This window comes from Lissotriton vulgaris, chromosome 12, assembly GCF_964263255.1.
Source record: "Lissotriton vulgaris chromosome 12, aLisVul1.2, whole genome shotgun sequence".
Lineage (NCBI taxonomy): Eukaryota > Metazoa > Chordata > Amphibia > Caudata > Salamandridae > Lissotriton > Lissotriton vulgaris.
The window spans coordinates 231771213-231787359 of NC_141700.1; the positions used below are offsets into that span (position 1 = coordinate 231771213).

The following is a 16147-nucleotide window of genomic DNA, read 5'->3' on the forward strand; positions in this document are numbered from 1 at the left end:
CTATCATGGGAGTTCACACTTTCAGATATGTAGAAATGTACGGGACAGAAAAATGTCCTTTTTTAGTAAGGTACAACATGTAACCATTGTGTTTAGAAATAAGTGACGAAAATGTTCTCTTCCTAAGGTACAAGATGTTCTGGAAATGTTCTCTTCCTAAGGTACAAGATGTTCCGGAAATGTTCTCTTTCAAAGGTACAAGATGTTCTGTTCTAAAAATATACGGAACATAATGTACTGAAAAGATTTCCTTCCGGTGTCCAAAACACTTGTGGTTAAACCACCTGCACCGAAAGGCCAGAGGCCAGCGTCATCATAGAACCCTAGTTCCTCAATTTTGGGTATATCAGGCCCAACCGTCAAATCTGAAATCAGAACTGTCCTGCGGATGCTTGGCATAAGCGTGGTCTGTTCTCTCGGCTAGCCGAAGACTATCTGACTTGGGACGCCGATGCCTCACTCAGGTTGTGGATCTCCCAGGGCAGATAGCCCATCTCTCTCTCTCTCTCTCTCTCTCTAGACCCCTGACCCCTTTAACTATCCCTCTTTTAAGGTAGATTCCTGTATGTCAGGCTTTTCAGTCATTAAGTGATTGGTCTCACTCTTAGATACTACCATACACGGAATTTAATAGCAAAATGTTCTATTTTAGCTAAATTATACTTGCGCCTTCTTTGCCTTGGCCTCATGTCTCAGGGCCCTGATAAAAATGTACAACCTGTGAGAATAGATCTGTTCTAGGCAGGTGACCCTAGGGCACCTGGGTTTTATATCCTTGTACTCAGTAGTGTAGGATCTCTAATCAACTGTGTTAGTGTTCTTGTAATACATTTCATTCCAGTATCGCTTTGAGATATTTTGAGCATTTGTCATCCATCATCTAAACTAGACAGAGTGAAGTCTGGGTCATATCTAGGAAATTGCATTGTGTCTTGAAATAATATGCGTTTAGTACTCTGCCTATTAGCTGAAAATAAAGTGCCACTCCAAACTTGAATGTCTGGTATCTTAGATCTGTATTCCTTCTTTCTCTCAGGGAAATGCTGTGTGGTGATGCGTGATTTGTGACAACACCCAAGGTGATGACCACTGACCGAAAGGGTCAGACTTACCCTTTCACACGTGGCGCCCAACTCCATCGTACCTGGCCCACTCTGCGGAGTTCGGTGGACTTCCACGAGCTGCCTTGGGGGACCCTGCCGCAGCCTCTTGCCTGCCATTGGTGAGTCAAGGAACGTTTTATTTTTTTACCTTGGTTTCCGGTGTTGGCTACTGGGCTGTGTGCGGTCCCAGTGTGGCAGGCTCTGGGTTGGCCTCCCGTCCCCCCCCCCCCGCAGAGTGGTATATGGTCACAATTCAAGAATCCTCTATGTCTCTTAGTGGTCCCATTTTGCCTTCTCACTCGTTGCAGCCGTGTCTAAAATTATAGCCTCTAGTCAGTTGCACTTGTGGCTTGTGGTTTGGCGATGCTCGTCTCCCTGTGCCGGTTTCAGTCCGGAGGGTATGGTTTATGATGTGCCTTGTGGTATACCGTTTGCTGTCAACTACCCCCAGGTTCATGATCCCTCTCGACAGTTCAAGTCTGTGAGTTGGGTGTGTTCCGGACCTTGTAGATCTTGAATCGGGTTCAAGTCCCACCCTGCCACTTTCCATGTGGATAGGTTTGTGATCCCTCTCCCAGTTTGAGTCTGGGGAGCTGGGTGTTACCTGGTTTTATCCAGGGTCGGAGTTTCTCCACTAGGGGTCTTGTTGACACCGCATTGTTGTTGTTGTGCATACTGCCTTGTCATTGCCAGCACATCTGAACGTTCTATACCTCTTCTTTCCTCTGCAAAAGTTCCTACACTGCTGGTGGCTCTTTCTTCATGCACTCTTTCTTCATCCACCAAGTGCCTCACAGCCATTCATTTCAGCAACCCCTCCCCACCCCCCACTCCTCTGCTGCCTGCCAGCCCTTAATTTTTTCATCTGTTCTCCCACCCCCCACCCCTCTGCTGCCTGCCAGCCCTTCATTTTTTCATCTGTTCTCCCCTACATGTCTCTTCAATGCGGCCTCCGCCGTCGCTGTACTTTCCTCACGATCTCTTTTTACATGGTCTGGCTGTGATACTGTACATTTCTCTCCCGCGTCCACAGCCGTACTGCCAACGCCCTCTGACTTCCTGCCCATCGCGCCTGCAGAAAGAGGAACTTCTCTGTGCTATCTGTGGTTCATACAGTACATCACCGGCTCACTTCCTCCCCTGGCGCAGCAGCGCGGCTTTCCCTCACAGCTCCCCCGAGCCCCCGCCCGTCCATAACGTTTAACTCTGCACACTTCATCACACTTTCCCTTTTCTCCTCTTCCCTGCTCCACCTTCATTCTTTCTTTCGCTCCCACTTCAACACACCTCCCTCTCCCTCTCCACGGCCACCTCTTTCATACGCTCCACTCTGTTCTTTCCCTCCCTCCTCGTAACATTTATCACACCACTGCCCCTGCCTGTGTTTACATTGCTGCGGACATTATTTTACACTGTCTCTCTCTCGCTCTCCTGCCATTGCATCTCTACATTGGTGACGTTCATTATTTCGCTCACAAACTCCTCCAGTCCTTTCTTTGCCATCTCTGGCACTTCTGTTCTCTGTTCTTACTTCTGACATCGCTGTTCTTAGTTAATGCACTTCTGTTCTCTGTTCTTACTTCTGACATCGCTGTTCTTAGTTATTACATCTCTGTTCTTCAATTACTGAAATTTCATATCCAGGTCGTGGATCTCTTCAGGTCATTGATCTCTTTGACAAGTAGTGACATTTCATATCTTGGTGATTGATCTGTTCTTCTAGTAGTGAGATTTAATATCTAGATCGTTCTTTTTTTTCATTTAAGGATGCATCCTCTGTATGTCATCAATATTTATTGTTCTGTCATTATGTTGGTGATCATGTCGTATGTTGATTATTGACCCTCTCCATTTCATGTTTTGTCCATTTGCCCTGCTCTATGTCACATGTGCTGTTGCATCCATGTGCTTTGTGTAAGTAGCAGCTGTGCTTTGTGATTACGCCACCAATTCCCTCCCCTGTGACCCATTATTCCCTCACTCATCTGAGTTACCTGCCCCCTGCCTTGCCTTTCCCGCATTGCCCTTCCTTTATCCACGCATAGCACGCCCATTTTTGTGCCAATCATTTGCTTCACAATTGATTGCCAAAAGGGGGAACAAGTCATTTATCCTCCCCTGTCTCCCTACATCCCTTGCCTACACGTGTTATGCCTTACACCCACCTATTTCCGTAATGTCCAGCAGTCCCCCACACATTCACCAGTGTACCATTCAGTTCCTTCACGGCAGGCCTGACCTACTTCACAATTCCGCAACCAACGAATTCACATCCCTTACCGACGAAGACCGCACCATACTCACAGGCGCCTGGACACTTTTAGGAGCTAACTTTACGCCAGGCATCCAACTTAACGTCTCTACCCGAGCTCTTGATAGCCTTCCAGACATATCTCTTACCCCACCATCCCCAGACACCACAGCCCCTCAGCAGTTGTATACAGAAGACGCCTCTGGCTCTTCCACCCTATCTGTTCCCCACTCACTTCCCCTTGAATGCCCAGAGTACCCATATCACCCTGCTACCTCACCCATTCTCATCACTGACGACGAGTCTTCACTAGATTCAATTCTCACCATTGACGACGAGTCTTCACTAGAGTCAATACTGTCAGGTACCGCATTTGAAATAGTATACATCCCACCGCCAGAAGGAAAAGGCCCAAACTCTCCTCAGCCATCCGCCCCCAACGAAGATACATCACCCCTTTTAAGAGCACTTCTGTCTGATCCTTTATAAAATCCTGGCCCCAGCATTCTGCCACACCTGCAGAGTCCATCCCACTGCTCCAACTTTAACATAAGGGAATGTGCGATCATACCACTGATCATATCACCATATTCCTGATCAACAATAACGTTGTAGGCATTTCTGACGGCCACCCCTCTTGCTTCGTCCACGTTACACCCCTCAGTAGCACTGTTCTTCTCTCAATATTTCGGGCACTCAATATTGACTACGCCTACCCTCGCCAAGTCACTATCTCTCGCACCAGCATTTTCACGCCCCGCCGAGCCTGTAGTAAAGGCTCTCCCACACAGACAGTTCCACGCACCACCGACCCCATAGTAAAGGATCACAGCAGCACTCACTACACCTCTGCATCACCTGCCTTTCAATCCCAGGAAACAAGCCCCATGCAGGCTCTTCAGGCAGTTTACGATAAACGAATATTTGGCACGTCAGTGCATAAAACTCCAGAGTGGATCTACATACGGATCCGCCTATTATCCCCAGGCCTAGAACTCCCACTGTATTCGAGTCCTCCTGGCCACGGAACCCACTGCAAAGCAAAATTCGCATCGCCCTTGCCCGTCACAATCTTGAATTCCCTGACTTCTCCCCAGAGGGAAAATACAGGGGACCTGACGAATTAGATTTAAGACTCATACTCTACTACATTGTCTGTGACGAAGTAGGAGAGGAGCTTATCAGAGATCTGCATCCTCACAACTGTAGCCCTATACAAAACTTCCCACTCCAAGGACCCCAGCCCTCACAATAACTAGGTGAAAACACACCCAGGCAGGGTTGGCCTGCCCCCCCCCCCATACAATTATCAGACTGAATACCGCGCATATTTTGCAGCTACCGCATAGGCACTAAGTAACCCTATGAATAGGATACTGAATTCCACTGTGTACAAGACACCTTACGGCTATCATATATATTTTATTTTGCACCTTGCAAGTTGGGAAGGACCAACAATACTGTCAAGCTTCTTTCCCAGACACCCACTCCAGTCCCAGATAGCTGGCGCCTGCTTTGGCGGACATCTCCAGTTCCCTGGCTGCACCCCCACACAAAACAGTGAGTTGCAAAAGGGCGTTTATGACCGGGTCCTATTAGGTGTAGCGGAGGAACTCGTGACTGATCTCTAGAGAAGCATAGCCAACACCCCGCATTAAAGCCTCTGCCTTGCGGGCATACCAATATCTCGTCATGGCAACACCACTTCAACATGTCCTGAAAATGTTTAGTGCTCAAGAAAAACGCATACTCAAACATTGTAGGGAGCTTCACAAATTAACTAAGAATATGGATTATCCGTGGCCCTCTGAAGGATCCTTCAACGTAAATACTCTCGAGCACGCCACCACGTTCCTAAACACCAAATATTCTGGATCCAAATTACAAAAAAAGAAAGAATCCTTAGCTCTTTGGCGCATTTTTAAGGAAAATCCGCAAGAGCATCCTGCCACACTGCCCACTGTACCTTCTGCGCCCCCACCATATCAGGCAAATGGCATGTACCCGGCTATAGGATCTGCAAGGAACAAAGAACTAGACTTACAGAGCACAACTAACCCCTTACCCACTGTCGGATACGATCAACTCCCAAGTGACCTCTTTTCCACACCCGAACGCCCTCCACCAGGTGGTGACGGTAGTACTGCCTCATCGCCGCCACCCGGCACCAGCAGTGGACCACTGCTCCCCGTCACAGGTCCAACCACCACACCCGTCACAATGCAAGCCCCAGTCAGTCCCCTCCACGTAACCCCTGCCGCCGGTGGCAGTCCAACACTGCACGCCACAGTGCCAGGGTTGCCAGGACAAATAAATGCGCAGTTTTCACTGCAACTGAACCCCACCTCCATCCCAGTCCTACTTAGTGAGGAGGAGGAGGAAAATGCCGACAATATGTCCCTAGCACCATCAAATAATACGTACATATCATCCCATCCCTCCTCTCGCCATGCACTCCTGCACTACCATGATCCCAACAGCCTCCGCGAGGCCAATGCTCAACTCTCCCAGGAGCAAGGGCCCACTTCACAAAAACATTTTGCGGCACAAAGGCAGGCGAACCGTTGATAACATTCGCCTCTGTTCACCAACAGAATAAGGAAAGGGAGACACAGGGCCCGCCGGCACCTGAGTTGGTCCATTATGACAACTGGAGACCGGCCACAGAACTCAATAAAAGCCTAGAGTGTAGTCCCAACGGGGATACCCGAGCAGACATGATCAGCAGTGAAGTACCACACGACCATGACCAGGACGACCTAATGCGGGTAATCCGACGTGCGTCATGTAAGTTAGAACATCAGCGACAGGATATCTGAGACTTTCAGAATCACTCACCCCAACAGGTCACCCACCCAGCAAACATCACAGGCAGATCCCTTTGGAGGTGCTGAAGGGACTAGGGACCTAGGCCACAGTCAACCGCAGACACCACTCTTCCCGTCCACATCTATGCAAAAAGCGGGTCCCTCTCGGGACATGGGAGACTATGAAACACTACCCGGAGTACAGTACCATGGGTCCCCCTCCCAGAGCCACTAGACTACTGCACCTGACCATACACGCACGCCTATTGGGTCGGCACAGGTCCATTTCACACTCCCTGACACACCATCCCGGCATCCTGCGCCCATAGCGGATCCGTTTGCCCAACTATCCGCCACAGCCATGAGAGACTCCTTCAGCCCGTCACGCGCCCTAAGCTTGACAGAACGACCAACAAACCCATTCTTTGATAATCAGGAATTATCAAACACAGGAGATCCAGTGAGGAAAAAGAAGAAAAGGACAACAGAGGTAGAAAGACAAACTGTGTTAGGAACACACGGACGACCAGAGGACATCGCATACGATGCCCCTGGCAATGACGCTCCCATCAAATACCAAGTCACTGGCACTGCCTCCATGCGAAACACTCAAAAACAGGCAATGGCATGTTCCTTAGCAGGCCTTGTGCCCTGCGGGACAAGGACCTTACTCCCAACCAAATAGTGGAGATAGGCGAGAATTCAGACTTCGCTGTCATCCCCTTCACAGACAATCTGGCCGGATGGACAGAATCCCTGGCCCCGCAGATGATTCCCTGGCCAAGGGAAGGGTCTTTCGAACCACAGCATATGGCCACAGCTGTAGAGTGTATCCTGGAGGGTGTAGGGGATGAAGACTGGGATTATGACTATATGCGAGCCAGTCTCGAAATTTGGCAGAAATATGCTATAAGATATGACACCACAAGACCGAAGTATCCAGGTGTAGGGATTAGCCGCCAGATGCCGCTGATATACAAAACACCAGGGGCCCCCGCCATATATAACTGCTGGTCTTATGCAGAGAAGGAAGCCATTAAAAAGAACCTTCCGCCCCTCACGGAGGGGGCCAGCAAATGGATAGTGGCCTTAGAGAAGAATACCACAGGCACCAAACCAGGGGTTGGAGACATGAAAAGCTTGCTTATATCCATCATGGGAGGGGAAGCAGAAGAAATGTTCACAAGTATCAGTAGAGGATTAATAACAAACAAACACAGCAGAACATGCAACTAGCACAGCTCCAGACACCCGTAATGACCCAAGCTCAACAGCCATCCACAATGATGCAAGTTCCCGTGCAACTGCAGCAACAGTCATCCTCATACCAAGTGATGCCCCAAGCCGCCCCACCCCCAGGTGGTGTGGTAGTCACCTCCAATAACCCATTTGCACAAGGCACCATCCAGCAATACTCACGCTAGAAAAGCCCACAGACAACTCTTGTGTGCCCAGTTTTATCATGCATCATGAGCAGTGAAGGTGACCCCACCGTCCTGGTCACGATAAATAACAAAACCTATAGCTTCCTCATTGACACAGGCGCCACGTACTCCTGCATTACAGGCGGACACCTGCCTATTTCTGATCAAGTAGCGGAAACACAGGGATTCTCTGGGGCAATAGCAAGGGTCGCCTTTACAAAGCCAGTACCCCTGCAAATAGGAGACTGGGTGCTGGAGCAACCACTGCTTTATTCACCACACTCTCCAGTCAACCTTTTAGGGAGAGACCTAATGGCAAAACTAAATATGACCATTCACTTCCATGAGAACGGAACAATGGTTTGCTCTATACCAGGCACACCCTTAGCAAGAATGATGGCACTCACTGCTCATTCTTCCCTTACAGATCAAATGAGGGCACGCCCTGTGGAAGCGTTCTCCACCGCGGTACACATCATTGTAGCCAACACACCTGAACTGCACCAGCGCACTGTCCAGCTCCCGAAGGAATTTCTCTTTCTCCCGGAGTCCCAGCACTTTCAGATATGGGACAAAAGCATGATCCTAGGCATACATGCTCTTCACATTACACCTACATACGGGGCATTCATAGCAGGAGACGACAATATGCGCTCCTGGGCCTGTGTCATTTTCACCTAGTGAGGGACATTTCAGATGAACAGCTCTTTGGTGATCCTGACAACTATCCAATAACAGAGATTGTCTATATGGATGAGGTACCTCTATCGGTGACAGTAGAAAAGAGAACGCCCACTGCCCCACAAGAATATGACTCAGTGCGTGAAGCAGACTTGGCACAAGTCCCACCGCACCTGTGGACCACTGGCCCCAATGATGTGGGCCTCATCCGTTCTGCCACTCCCTTCAAAATAACGCTGAAACAAGGCGCGATTCTACCCAGAATTAAACAGTACCCACTTTCTAAGGAAGCACAGGATGGCATTGCTCCAACAATACAAGCCCTGCTAGATCAAGGGGTCATATACCCCTGTGTATCTCCAGTTAATACCTGCCTTTTTCCGGTGCGCAAAGGCAAGACCAATCAGTGGCGCCTAGTTCATGATTTGCGTTCTATCAATAACATTGTAGTACCAGAGTTTCCAATCGTCCCAGACCCTTCGGTCATCCTCACCAATGTTCCCCCGAATGCACAATACTTTTCGGTGATTGACCTGAAAAATGCGTTTTTAAGCGTCCCCCTTCACCCAGACAGTCAGTACCTATTGGCTTTCTCATTCGACGGGGTACAAGTGACTTACCGGCGTCTCCCTCAAGGGTACTGTGAGTCTCCGAGTGTGTTCAACAGAGTCGTCAAAGAGGACTTATCGAACTTCCAATGTCACAGCACCTTACTGCAGTATGTCGATGATATTTTGCTCTGTAGCACTACAGAATGCCAGTGCAGAAATGATACAGTCTCTCTGCTCACCACACTAGCTCACAGAGGCTACAAGGTGGACAAAAACAAACTTCAGTACTGCCAAACAGAGGTACAATACCTAGGCCAGTTAATATCAGCATCAGGGAGACGGGTCACGCCAGACAGAGTTGAAGCCATCAGAGGGACACCAGAGCCCCAAACTGTCAAAGACATGCAGAAGTTCCTAGGACTAGTGAACGATGTCCGCCAGTGGGTCTTTGACTTTTCCACAATAACTGCCCCGCTGCTGAAAGCAGTTAAAGCAGCCAAAGACAGACGCAAAAGAATAGACTGGACACCCGAAATGACTGACTCCTTCCAGCAGCTAAAAGATGAAATAACAAATGCACCAGTGTTAGGCACGCCTGATTACACCAAGGAATTCTTCCTATTCACTCACTGCAATGGTCAAGTCATGACTGCTGTACTTACTCAGAAATACCCTATGGGTCACAAGCCACTCGCGTATTTCAGCGGCATGCTGGACTCTGTCATGAGGGGTCATTACCCCTGTGAACAGGCCCTTGCCGCCGCTGCCTTCGCAGTAGACAAAAGCACTTCCATCGTCATGGGATCCCCTCTGACACTGTACACTGAGCACGCTGTCTTTGCCATAATTCAGAAAGCCAAGGCCACACTGACCACCCAGAGAGTGTCAGGTTACTAAGTCATACTGTCATTGTCCTCTCTAAAAGTTGTCAAATGTCACACAGTCAATCCTGCCACATTCTTTGCCCATCCCATTGCTGCATCAGATGATGACACCCATGACTGTGCCACATACTGTCCTGACGAATCAGGAGCAGCAAAAGAGGACCCCCTGCCAGACAGCACGGTATATTTTGTGGATGGGTCCTCCACCATTGATCAAGAAACAGGGATCAGATACACAGGAGCCGCAGTGGTTAGGGCTCAGCAGCATGAGTCCTCTTACTCCCTAGACATTGTACAACAAATTACACTGCCTTCACACTACTCCGCCCAAGCCGCTGAACTAGTGGCACTAATTGCCGCTTTAAACAACGGGACTGGTGACCGCATCACGGTATACTCAGACTCTGCATATGTCTCAACAACAACACACTCGAGCATCCTGCGCTGGAAAAGGCGCGGATTTCTCAAATCAGATAGAACACCAGTATGTCACAAACAATTGTTGGAAGAATTAATAGAAGCCTTGACACTTCCAACAGAAGTAGCCGTTGTTAAATGTGCAGCACACACGAATGGACAAGACTTTGTGTCTAGAGGCAACGCTCTGGCAGACTGGGCAGCCAAAGCTGCAGCCAGACCCCCCCTACCTTTCACTGAGCATGACCCATACAATGCCCCAATTTTACTTGCCCAAGCTGTAGCACCAACAGAGCAGACAAAGACAAAGACAAATGAAGACAGTGTACCTTTAACACCACACACAGACAACAACAACGACACAAACACCACCAAGGACACTATTGACCCAAATGCTTCCTGCCCACTCGATGACACACAACAATACGATTTCATTGCCCAATTGCATCTCAGAGAGATACAAGAAAGTGCACCACAACAAGAGAAGGAGTTATGGAAAAAGAGGGGAGTACAGCAGGACCCTGCTGATTTTATTTACAGGCAGACCAAGTCCGGAAAACCTGTCATGCCACAAGCCTTACTGCAGGTGGCGCTAGATCAACTTCACCTTCCCGCACATGTCTCCCGAGATAACATGTCCACCACATTACAAGCAGACTGGTTCATTCCCAATGCTTATGAACTGATACAGCTCTTTGTTAATAAATGCATCATTTGCCAACAGTATTCCCCAAACCCAACTCTCAAAACTGTTGCCTCCACTATTCCTAAACCTTCTGGCCCATTCAAAGAGCTCCATCTCGACTATGTCGACATGATTGATCGGTGCCAAAATTACCGATATCTCATTGTGGTAGTATGCCCCTTCTCACGGTGGATCGAAGCTGGACCATGCGTCCACTGCGATGCCAAAGCAGCAGCCACATTCCTGCTCCGTGACGTCATCTCCCGCTTTGGAATTCCTTCCGCCATCAGGACTGACAACGGAAGCCATTTTTCAAACGCCATCTTCTCCTCTCTCACCACAATGCTAGGCATCAGACACAAGCTGACATCCGCTTACCACCCCCAAAGCAATGGCATTTGTGAGCGCCTCAACGGCCTGCTCAAAACCAAAATAAGCAAAATTAGCGCCACCATTGGCAAAAAGTGGCTCTACTGTCTCCCACTGGCCCTCTTCTCATTAAGAAATTCCCCGAGTTCGGATCACCACCTCACTCCCCACCAGCTTGTCACCGGACGATCCATAAATGTAGCAGTCCCTCCCAGCAGGCCCAAAACAGATAGTGAGTCATCCTCTGAGATTGTTAAGGCCGAGCTTTATGACTTCCTGTGCACACTAACCCGCGCTGCGCAGTTCCTCTCTGTCCAGGTATCCAAGAGGAAGGAGAAGGGCCCCATCGATCCGGAGCTGCCACCTATCCGCCCCGGAACTCTGATCTTCATCCGGAGGCACGTCAGGCGTTGGAAAGATCTTAAGTTCGACAGACCCTTTGAGGTGATTGACTCTTCTCCAACTGCCATCCGGGTAGCCGAAAGGAAAGCATGGATCCATAGGAGAGACGTCCGCTTCGATCCTACACCTGCGCAGCAACAGCCAATGGACTAAAAGAGGGAAGCAATATGCCCATGGTCTCCCGAAATGAGGACGAAGACTTCCCATCCACCGTTCCATCCATCATTGAAGAAGAAGAAGAAGACGTCAACGGGTGGCTCCACGAATATAGCGCCCGTGAAGCAAAGTTATGTATACTCACTGTTCTTATGTTTTGTATTATTGTTGGAGTGGCACTAGCAACATTTAACTGGTATATCTTTTTTCTTGCTGTAAAAAGTTATAGCGATAGAAGCAGCCAAGATGCCTCATTGCCCACTGTACCAGCGGTCGCACTCAAACAGCAGAAAGCACCACACAGCACACTAGGTCCTGAACTCCCAGAAAATAGCACTGCTAGCAACACGTCCATTAGTGTGCACCTTGAACTCTCACCCAGTACCCCAGAGGAAAGGGAAGATAGCTACCAACGCCACAGAACTAGCGTCCTACCGACACCCTTCCCGCCACTATAGAAAACGCAGATTTGCTATTGCCCCGTACAGAACAAAACCTCTTGTCCCCCGCAAGCATCAGAAGGCAGGGCATAAAACATTCCAACATCTCGTGCAAATACAGGAAGGCCTAGGGCCCATGCTCAGCCTACCCCACGTAGTAAGGGACCATTCAGTCCACTCCTCTCTAGTAGACAATTCCTGGTACAGAGACATGACAGCAGTAGGGAAAACAGTAACAAATTAGTCCTGCTACGTATGTTCCTACATTCCCCATGCAGTAGGTGCCGACAGACTGATTTTTCCCAAGGAAGTCCCACCTCACATAGCTATGTGCCTTCTGCACTTGTACCTCTGCCGGATAATAGGACAGATTCGGGTCCTTTCAACCCATGATGGTAATAGACCTTGTAAACATCACTACATGGGATTACACTTACACTGTGCACAAGGTTGTCTCCGACCCAGCTGAACTCCGGGAGGAATTCAAGGAAATGCGAAGGATAGGGGTACAGGACATGGACTGGCAGGAACAGGGCATTAGGAAGCGTGGGTATATAACAAACAACATACCCCGGGCAGGATGTGATTTATCATATAAACACCCCTCATGCCCCTGTCCATGTAAGAATAGAACAATGCTACGCCTCTTGGCACAGGTCTACCTTAACAACAAATGGCAGAACCCCGAAGGGTTTTGGTTTAAGGCGGCAGCTTTGGGACCCCCTTGGGCTGGAGAGACAGAGTATGAAGAAGATATTGACTGGGATGTTGAGGATAAGTGTGATCAAATATGGGCTCAAGAGAGCGGGAGGTACACCTGGGGTGGGGAAGGAATGCCAGACCATAAAAAAGGATTCAAATTAAAAAACCCTTCTCTTTGTTTCATAGGTAATGGCTCTGTAGCTGTTGGGCGTAACACAGACTGTAATTCCACGATTTTCAACTTCGATATGCAGTTCGGCACCACTACTCTAATGGATTATTACTGGGCTTGCGGAGAGCACCTCTATCCCCAACTACCTCCTCAGTGGCTCGGACTGTGTACCTTGGTAACTTTGCATGAAATTCATCTAGTCGTACCAGCATCAAACGCTTCCCACATACTGTCACATCCAATGACAGGTGACCTGACATTCCTCCACCGACACCGGCGAGCAGCAGAGTACTTTGCAGGAGAAGCCCGTGGTAAGGTCCCAGAAGAATTCCGCCTCTTCAACGAGGCCCAGCTTTTCTTCGGAGGGGCATTTCCAATGTTCCAAACTCAGGCTACTGCCCACTGGCTGGAAGTAACTCGCTATAAAGTCATGAAAGCAATCAACAGCACCAGGGATGGCCTAAATGCAATTCGGGAAGAACTGCGCCCACTACGACTAATGGTTCTGGAACATCGCTACTTCCTCGACATGCTAACGGCCAAAGATGGTGGTCTGTGTCATCAAATAGGAAAATCCTGCTGCACCTTTATTCCTGGAAACGACGAGGACAACGGATCTATATCGAGGGCCATTGAGGAGTTGACTAACTTGGGAAAAGAAATGATCGAGGAAGGAGGTGCCCCTGCAGACATTATCCCAACGAACTGGTTCGACTTTGATTGGATGCCCTCCTGGCTAACCGCTATTCTAAAGCTGATGATACCTATAGTCGGGATTAGGGTCTTTCTGTGTTGCGCCTTTCAGCTGGGGAGTCACTGTATCAAGAGATTAAGTACAAAAGCTGTAGGGATGAATTATGCTAGGACAGAGATTTACCAGATACCAAAATATGAAGACATAGATCGGGCTCCTGGGGATGGGAATGGAGAGCAAGTACAAATGATCGAGCTAGTACAACGTAGCACGCACCCAGCACCACCTGCCACACATTCTGGGGTGCCATCAGCCCCACCTCTCCCTCCAGGTAGAGACACACTAAGCAACAACACTGCAGCTACTCAGTATGAGTGCCTGCTCAACAAATCAGGTCAACAGTATATCCAACTACTAAGGTCAGACAAAAATGTTGCACGTCCAACTAGTTTTAAGTGCTATGTCAATGACATGCCATGGATTCCACCATTGGCAGAAAAATCAACAAAATATTCGCTTAAGAGTGTGTTCATAAATGAACAAGAGTGGGTAGATGATGGAGGGTCCCGTTCTACCATCTAACATCACCAGAAAGGAGAGTTCTAACAGCCTTGGTAACATGAAGGTCTGATGTAGGCCCTGCGTGATAGAAATCTGAAAACTTGCTAAAATAACTAGCTTTCTCCATTAGTAAATAAAGGCCCCAGGGCCCACTATGCGTAGGCTTACATGCACGCGTTTCTGTGCATTGAAATGAACAGGGTAAAATTAAGCCTTCAAAGATTAGTTAGTTTCACGGCCTACTTCAACACACACACACACACACAGATGGGTGCCCGTTGGTACAGCTTCCTGAAACCCTTGCTAACGTTATATTTTGAAACATAGCTTGCACAAGTATAAGCAGCAATTTCTGGCAATAAACAGCATCTATCATGGGAGTTCACACTTTCAGATATGTAGAAATGTACGTGACAGAAAGATGTCCTTTTTTAGTAAGGTACAACATGTAACCATTGTGTTTAGAAATAAGTGACGAAAATGTTCTCTTCCTAAGGTACAAGATGTTCCGGAAATGTTCTCTTCCTAAGGTACAAGATGTTCCGGAAATGTTCTCTTCCTAAGGTACAAGATGTTCCGGAAATGTTCTCTTTCAAAGGTACAAGATGTTCTGTTCTAAAAATATACGGAACATAATGTACTGAAAAGATTTCCTTCCGGTGTCCAAAACACTTGTGGTTAAACCACCTGCACCGAAAGGCCAGAGGCCAGCGTCATCATAGAACCCTAGTTCCTCAATTTTGGGTATATCAGGCCCAACCGTCAAATCTGAAATCAGAACTGTCCTGCGGATGCTTGGCATAAGCGTGGTCTGTTCTCTCGGCTAGCCGAAGACTATCTGACTTGGGACGCCGACGCCTCACTCAGGTTGTGGATCTCCCAGGGCAGATAGCCCATCTCTCTCTCTCTCTCTCTCGACCCCTGACCCCTTTAACTATCCCTCTTTTAAGGTAGATTCCTGTATGTCAGGCTTTTCAGTCATTAAGTGATTGGTCTCACTCTTAGATACTACCATACACGGAATTTAATAGCAAAATGTTCTATTTTAGCTAAATTATACTTGAGCCTTCTTTGCCTTGGCCTCATGTCTCAGGGCCCTGATAAAAATGTACAACCTGTGAGAATAGATCTGTTCTAGGCAGGTGACCCTAGGGCACCTGGGTTTTATATCCTTGTACTCAGTAGTGTAGGATCTCCAATCAACTGTGTTAGTGTTCTTGTAATACATTTCATTCCAGTATTGCTTTGAGATATTTTGAGCATTTGTCATCCATCATCTAAACCAGACAGAGTGAAGTCTGGGTCATATCTAGGAAATTGCATTGTGTCTTGAAATAATATGCGTTTAGTACTCTGCCTATTAGCTGAAAATAAAGTGCCACTCCAAACTTGAATGTCTGGTATCTTACATCTGTATTCCTTCTTTCTCTCAGTGAAATGCTGCGTGGTGATGCGTGATTTGTGACAACACCCAAGGTGGTGACCACTGACCGAAAGGGTCAAGACTTACCCTTTCACAGACAGAAAGTCCAATCCGGTCATGGGGGAATGCATGCACTCTACTTCTATGCTTAGGTAATGTGATACAGGCAAAAACTTGGCATATTCTCCATAATTCAAAAGTTAACTACGAAAAGGATGAAACGCAAACGGGATCGAAACTCTTCTACTTGATCACCGACAAAGAAAAAGATAGCTTTAAGAAAAGGTTCCCGCTTCGGGTGTCTGCCGCCACCGCTACTCGACCTGCTACCGCCCCAGGAGGGGCTTGGAATCCGCTAGGCAGCATTAGCAAACAGCGTTGTCACCGCTGAGGAGGGGTCAATCTGCACGCCGCACAGGACTCCA

The 16147-nt window shown here is 48.3% G+C and overlaps 1 protein-coding gene across 1 annotated transcript; it reads left to right on the forward strand.

Annotated features, from left to right (window-relative positions):
- The first annotated feature begins 13120 nt into the window (after nt 1-13120).
- Nucleotides 13121-14320, forward strand: LOC147673842 (syncytin-2-like). Its single transcript, XM_086946423.1, has one exon. It carries the CDS (start codon nt 13121-13123, stop codon nt 14318-14320), a length of 1200 nt encoding a protein of 399 aa, XP_086802549.1.
- Nucleotides 14321-16147: the final 1827 nt, after the last annotated feature.